The following is a 7,520-nucleotide window of genomic DNA, read 5'->3' as shown; positions in this document are numbered from 1 at the left end:
GCTAATTCTTTGACAGAGGTGCCAAATTAATCCTATGCTGAAAATATAGTCTTTTTACTAATGATGCTGGAAAACTGGATGATAACTATTATGGGAAGATAATGAACTTCTACCCACACTTCTCAACAAAAGATTTATGGATCACAGACTTCAATGTAAAATTAAAACTATGAGCTTTGAGAAGATATCGTAGGTGGATTTTTTTGTCATCTTGGAATAGACAAAGTCTTCTTAGGACACAGAAAACATTGGTCATTAAAAAATGATAAATTGGATTTCAAAACTTAAAAATTTCAGTTTATCAAAATATACCATTAAGAAAATGCATACAAAGCCCCAGACTGGAAGAATAAATAATAAGTTGTACTTTTACATAATAATGATAGAGGAGGTACAATGAAAATAATATTCCATTTATATTATAACGTATAAAATATTTGAATTCCAGGCATAAACTTCTATCAGTGAAACAAAAGGAAAAAATAATTGGAAAGTCATACCTTATGCTTGATTGTATAGACTATAATAAAGATGACAACACTTCCTAATTTAGTAAAGATATTTTAATGTAAGACTAATTAATTTTTCTCAGGATATTTAAAATAACATCTTTAAACAGGATTTCCAAGCCAAGGAAACATGCCTTTAAGTTTATTGACTATTTCTGATAGTGCGTTTTTATCAGATTGGATTCTGGCAATGAGGAATTCTAAAATTGGTCTTTGATTTGTTAGCAGATATTCAAACAAACCTTCAAAAAAAGGTTAAGAATACTGGAATAAAAATTAGGCCGTGAGCAGCCCCAAATACCATAACAAGAAACATAATCTTAAAAAATGTCCTGAAGATGTATGCTTTAGCTGCAGATAAAACACACACCCCTATTACTGTTGAAAGTGCACTTTGTAACACTGGATAGCCTAGCAGATACAATGCCTCAATTGATTTTTGGTTTACCGAGGGCTTAGAACTGGAAACAAATGCATAAGAAATGTGTGCAGAAAAATCGAAAGAAAACCCTATACAAATGATAAGATTAATCATGGATATGGAATCAAGATTGACATTCCAGAATGCCATGAAACCCGTTACTCCCACAATCACAGAAGCAATAGCAAAAGTCACCCACAAGGAACACAGTGGGTGAAGAATTAACAATAAGGCAACAATGAACATAGCGGTTGATGCAACAATGACATTTCGAACAGTATTTTCTAATATTGCAGTATACTGATCAAAATATATGAATGCCTGGTTATACACCATTAGGGGAATTTCGCACTTTTCAGCTTTGCTTCGTAACTGGGATAACATCGTCTTCTTATTGATTGAAGAAGAAACACCCACGGTCTGAATGAAGCCCCGGGAAGAAATGATTTCATGTGATGATGAAATGTTAATATCATACATAAAAAGTGGAAAATGTGTTAAAAAATTGGGCAAATTATTCATAAAAGTATCCTTATCATTTACATCTTGCTGGCTCTTTTCCGTATATTGCACATACTCTCGTAACCAAAACTCTGTAAGACTTTTATCTACATGGTCACTGTTTTCCAAATCTGACAGACATATTTCCAGTTTTGGCCTAACACCTTCATCCCAGTAGTTAAGAGTTTCTGTAACAATAACCATAACTCTGGGACCATAATCTGAAAAATATTCTTCTTCTACATTAAAATATGGTGTGATGTAGGAATCGTCACTTGCCAAATTTCGAAGGTCTAAACCTTCCTGCACTTGGAAACACCCATAGATGCTACTTATGTTGCACAAAATGTATAAAAGCACTACAAAAAATTTGGACTCAGTTCTTGTCAGAAAAGGGCCAAAATAGTCCCGAAAGAACACATTCATGGGATGGACATCCGTTTCTTCTTCTTCCGGGAGAGAATCACATGGAAGACAGCAGGATCTTTTCAATGAGGAGCATTTTTGGTCAGGAGTTTCTGGCTTTTTCAACCAGCGTAGACAGACTCTTTCTCTTTCACCATCCAGGTCCAGAAAGGCCCCAAAACAGGTGATGTTATAGAAATAACAAAAGAGCAGGGTTGTTCCTGTATAGATGCAAAAGTACTGTACGGACCTGAAAGAGGTCATAATCCCTGTATAGAAGGCCAGGACGTTGGTGATGGTGGTAATTGTAATCGACACTGCCACTTTGGAATAGACACTGGACAGACGCTGTTTTATGTTATCCATGAGGCTGGTCTTCTGCCAGGCAGAAATCATTATGAACATATCATCAACCCCGACACCTGTTAAAAAAAAAAGCCATCTCCATACATATTAATATCCATTAAAAATTAAATATGTAAACTCAAACCATCTTCTTTGTCCATCTCTTAAGGTCTGATTTATCTCGCCCAATCTGTGCTTTGACACTGTGTTCTCTGTTGCCTCCTTTGGTTGCCTCTGAAGCCACACCAGAATTCAGCCCTTCCTCTGTAACAACTCTGGGCTTTGTATGTCCTCCTGTTATTTGTACATAGCATGGGATAGACGGGATACTCTGCTCCTAGTCTTCGTGCAGGGCGTTTTAACGATGAGTCAGGAAACCTGTTGTGGATGTTAGCTGAAACAGGATTAGCAATGGTATCTTTGATTCCACTGGATTATCTGAGAGACCATTTTCCCTCATAAACCATTGTACACAAATGTACAGAAACATCGAGCCAACATTCTGTTGCTTAAAATATAAGCTGGACTTATCTTTTCTACAGTTAGCATCTAAGTATCGATGTGGTAGAATTTGAGAGGCACCACATAGTACACACACACACACACACACACACACACACACACACACACGTACACATACACATCGTTTTCCTCCAAGCCTGTTTTTGATACCCAGAATGTTATCACTTAAACTTTCCCAGGTTAAGGCATTATTATTAAAATGCAAGTACTCTTGATATCAGACACATGCACCAAAGTAAATTTCAAGAATCCCTTGCATGGGGCGCCTGGGTGGCTAAGTGGCTAAGTGGGTTAAAGCCTCTGCCTTCGGCTCAGGTCATGATCCCAGGGTCCCGGGATGGAGACCTGCATTGGGCTGTCTGCTCAGCAGGGAGCCTGCTTCCTCCTCTCTCTCTCTCTGCCTACTTGTGATCTCTGTCAAAATAAATAAAATCTTTTTAAAAAAAGGATCCCTTGCATATTAATATCTAGTAGGTAATCCTTTTCCATAAAGATGTTTCTTGATGGAATAGAGAGGACAGAACATTTTAGGACTTTGAAATCACCACTGAAAACTTGCAAAGGAGGACTAGAAAGAAGAAAGGGTATAGAGTGAGGACAGCAAGAGCATTTGCAGGTAAGTTTCACCTGCCTAAGCTTTCTGCTAGAGTTGATACTACTTTCACCCATGTATATTGATACAAACTCAATAAAATAAACAAGGAAATACACAAAGTGGAATAAAATGCTGATCTCTACTTCAATTTGGGGGTATCTTCTCTACAGGAGGGTACTAGGAATTGCAACTTTGCCTCTAATCAGATGTTCTCTGGGTATGATCAAGCAGGCAGAAGGATCTAAATTAACATAAGGCTACACAGAATGTCACAAATGCATCCTGACATCCCATGGCTAGTGGCTTTGAGGATTTCAGTTGTACTCAGCTGGACAAAAGGGAAGAATCAGAAGTACTAAGGACAAGTGGACTATCTTAGCTGCTCTGAGTTTTTACCTACCTGGAGGCATGTCACTCTCAAACCTCTCTCTCCAGCCCCAAGCTCCTTCCCAAGTCCATTTCTCATGTTAGGTGTTAGGCAATTTTCCACATGTCAAAATACAGACAATAAGCCTGCAGCCCCAAAAGGAGTGAGGTAATGATTCTGCTTGCCAAGAACCACCTTCCCCGGCCATGATGTCACATGGCTTATTGAAGCTGTGGAGGGAGTGAGGGCTGTGGGATCCCAGCTGGTGGCTGGATTTTGGCAGAAAGCTGAGACACCCAGAACACTAGAGACTACCTCCTACCAGTGGGAAGCTGAGTTAAAATCAAGAGAAACTAGTTGTCAAATTCAGCCTTTCCATGCACAAGAAAAAAGAAAGAAAGAAAGAAAGACGCTGTTATAACGTTGGAGGAAGAAATTAGTGATCGCCTGCTAAAGTGAATGAAAGCAGCAGGGATAGGAACACCCACAAGGACAACAGGACAGAGTGGGAGAAAAATATAGTATAATTTGGGGAATTTATAGTGAGTGTGGGGGACAGACCCACTCTAAGGATATGCCGTCCTTTGGATGCACTGACTTGGCTTCTACATCCTAGCTTTCCTGGTCTTGGGAACTGTGTGGGAGCTGATAAAGGTGTCCCCCCAAGACCTCAATCCAGTCCATTCTCCATCCTCCTTGTTTGCAGCTTCCCCTTCCTCCCAGGGGTGGTGCCTGTGTTTAGGACAATGCCTCACGTTGCCAGGAGAGGGCAGCGGATCATTCCCCCCACCACTCAGGTGTACCCTCCAAGCTTCTAGGATTCCAGTCAGTTTTCCGTGGTTACTGAGTGCCTCCTATGTGCCAGGCTCTGTGCTGAGCACTGGGATTGCAAAACTGACTGAGATACGGTCCCTGCTGTCTCTCTCTCTCTCTTTTTTAATATTTTATTTATTTATTTGACAGATAGAGATCACAAGTAGGTAGAGAGGCAAGCAGAGAGAGAGGAGGAGGAAGCAGGTTCCCTGATGAGCAGAGAGCCTGATGTGGGGCTCGATCCCAGGACCCTGGGATCATGACCTGAGCTGAAGGCAGAGGCTTTAACCCACTGAGCCACCCAGGTGCCCCCTCTGCTGTGTCTTGAGGGGGGGGGGGGATGGGGACAATAGGGGCATTAAAAAGTGTCTCATAAGGAGCACCTGGGTGGCTCAGTTGTTAAGCGTCTGCCTTCAGCTCAGGTCATGGTCCGAGGGTCCTGAGATTGAGTCCCGTTGAGAGTTGGGCTCTCAGCAGGAAGCCTGCTTCTCCCTCTCTCTCCTCTCCCCCTGCTGGTGTTCCCTCTCTAGCTGTCTTTCTCTCTGTCAAATAAATAAATAAAATCTTAAAAAAAAAAAAGTAGGACAGGCTTGAACTGGGTCTTGAAAGATGATGGGTCTGCAGCCAGTTAAGCTGACTGTGCTCTTTCCCCATGGGGGCCCAGTGCACAATGGCTGCAAACAGGAACCTCCTTGGTAGTATACGCAGCCTGTTTCCCTAAGGATTGCCCTAAGGAACCTTGGAGACAGCCCTTCCCAGTGGACATTGATGTCTGACCTCATGTTATCTCTCATCTAGGCTCCAGACAGCTATGTGGGGTGTCTTTGGAAAGTCAGGGTCCATATTGGCCAAGTCACCGTGTCCATTCATATCAAGCAGCAAAACAAGGAGCATGGTATTGAGGCCCCATGCAGGGCCAAGGTCAAGTTCCCTGGCCTCCAGAAGATCCACATTTCCAAGAAGTGGCCTCACTAAGTTTAAAGGGGAAGAATTTGAAGACATGGGAGCTGAAAAGTGGCTCATCACAGATGGCCGTGGGTCAGATATATCCCTGATCATGGTCCCTTGGGGGGCGCCTGGGTGGCTCAGTGGATTAAGCCTCTGCCTTCTTCTCAGGTCATGATCTCTGGGTCCTGGGATTGAGTCCTGCATCAGGCTCTCTGCTCAGCAGGGAGCCTGATTTTCCCTCTGTCTCTCTGCCTACTTGTGATCTCTGTCTGTCAAATAAATAAATATCTTTAAAGAGAGAGTTCTGTGCATTCTCCCCCCCCCCGCTCCCCCGCCAATCATGGTCCCTAGGACAAATGGCAGGCTCTGTGCTCTTGAGAACCTCGGCACTGCACCCTTTCCATTCATGCTCACCAATAAATCCTACTTCCTGTCAAAACAAAATGAGACAAAACCACAAAAGAAAGATGACGGGTTTGCTTGTTTTGTTTTGTTTTGTTTTGTTTTTGCAGTGTACACAGATAGAAAACACATCCCAGGGAGGGAAACCAGGATGAGCATGACACACACTGTGGGTAAGGGAAGTGCCCTTAGAGAAGGGGCAGGGCAAGAGCCTCAGGAAGCTGATGGATCACGGAGTGCGATCCTTGGCCGCCATGCTGAGGAGCCTGGGCTGAAGCCATGAAGGCAATGAGGAGCCATCATAGGGGTTTAATTAGGGGAATAACACACCGATTGGCGCTTTAAAGTTCACTCTTCAAGCCATGCGGAGGAAAGATAGCATAGCGATGTAGGATGGGCAGACCTAAAGATGGATGGTCCCATAAGATTTACTTGAAACAAGCAGAATGTGAGACAATGGCGGTCTGAATGAAAGCGGAAGCAGATGGGGGTAGGAAGGAAGGTTGGACATGAGGTTTGGTCTCTGATTAGATGGAGTGGATTGAGGGCAGAAGTGTCCCAGGTTTCTGTCTCCAGTGGTGGGGGTGTGGGCTGGTGGCACCCATGAGATGAACGGAAGGGAGGAGAGGTGATCTGGCAAGAAAGATTGTGTTATTGATAAGTATGGGGCATCGTGTCCAGGTCTCCATCTGGTTCTGCCATACTCCCCCAATCTAGACTCTTACCACTTCCCACTGGTTCTGTGACAGAGACTTCCTGTTGGTTCTCTCCATGTTTAGTCTTTCTCACTGTTGGAAGATCTCCTGACTTCCTTCATTTAATACATGTCTACGGACAGCCCATTATGTGCAGGCACTGTGAGAAGTTCCTTCACCCACAGAGCTTATGGCCGGGGCGGGGATGGAGATGAAGTATGAGACATGTAACTGAAGCTGATAGTTGCGATGTAATGTGAAAAATGCTCTCATAGGTGAGGACCTTCAGTGGGGTGGCATGTATACCCTGGACAGCGGCAGTATGGGCCAGAGGACCAAAGGACATTTCCCAGAGCAATGACACTAAGGGTCAGCTGGATGAGTAGAGGCTTGCCTGCAGCGGGAGTGGGTGGCAGTGGGGCTGGGGATGGGGAGAAAGTGTTTAAACAAGGCTGTGCGGGACCTGACCCTGAGTCACACAGCACAGGAAGAAACAAGCAGGCTGCACGGCAGAGTACACAGGAGAAACCATGGTGTCGCGTTTCCACCGAGGAAACGAGATGAAAAGGGCAGTCAATGAAGAGTTGAGGATGGAGGGAAGTTTTTGCAGTGCAGAGGCTTTTCTGAAGGCTTCGGGGAGAAGTTGGAAGGGGCAGAGGCAGAAGGATAGTTCGGGGAAGGAAGCCCAGAGCAAAGAGGGTAACTCATTTATTTGTTCATTTCGTTAAAGACGTGGGGACTGGGGACCTAATCTAGGCCAGAAATACAGAAATAAGCGAGATGAGCAAGTTTCCTCATCTCACGGAGCTTACCTGTTTGCGGGGAGGAAACAGACAATAAACAAATAAGATAATTTCAGAGAGTAAGAAGTGCTATGAAGAAGGGGAAATGGAATATAATAGAGGGTGCCTGGGAGAGCTTAGTTTCTGTTGCAAAAAATTTTAATCATATGCAGAGGTCAAGAAAATAGCACAATGAGCTTTCCTGTACCCATCTC

The 7,520-nt window shown here is 43.6% G+C and overlaps 1 protein-coding gene and 1 non-coding gene across 2 annotated transcripts; one reads left to right on the top strand and one right to left on the bottom strand.

The window, feature by feature from the left end:
- Positions 1-533: 533 nt before the first annotated feature.
- On the bottom strand, positions 534-3,708 carry LOC131838328 (patched domain-containing protein 3-like). The gene is made up of 2 exons (XM_059184286.1): positions 3,699-3,708; positions 534-2,258 (listed from the first exon to the last, which is right to left on the bottom strand). Exons 1-2 carry the CDS (start codon positions 3,706-3,708, stop codon positions 754-756), a joined length of 1,515 nt encoding a protein of 504 aa, XP_059040269.1. The 3' UTR covers positions 534-753.
- A 1,388-nt stretch (positions 3,709-5,096) lies between these two features.
- LOC131840061 (small nucleolar RNA SNORA70) lies at positions 5,097-5,229 on the top strand. Its single transcript, XR_009357172.1, has one exon. It is a non-coding gene; the product is annotated as a small nucleolar RNA SNORA70 (small nucleolar RNA).
- Positions 5,230-7,520: the final 2,291 nt, after the last annotated feature.

Source organism: Mustela lutreola, chromosome 8 (assembly GCF_030435805.1).
Source record: "Mustela lutreola isolate mMusLut2 chromosome 8, mMusLut2.pri, whole genome shotgun sequence".
NCBI classification, from domain to species: Eukaryota; Metazoa; Chordata; class Mammalia; order Carnivora; family Mustelidae; genus Mustela; species Mustela lutreola.
Note: the sequence above shows the minus strand (reverse complement) of the source record. Positions and strands in the feature narration are given on the sequence as shown.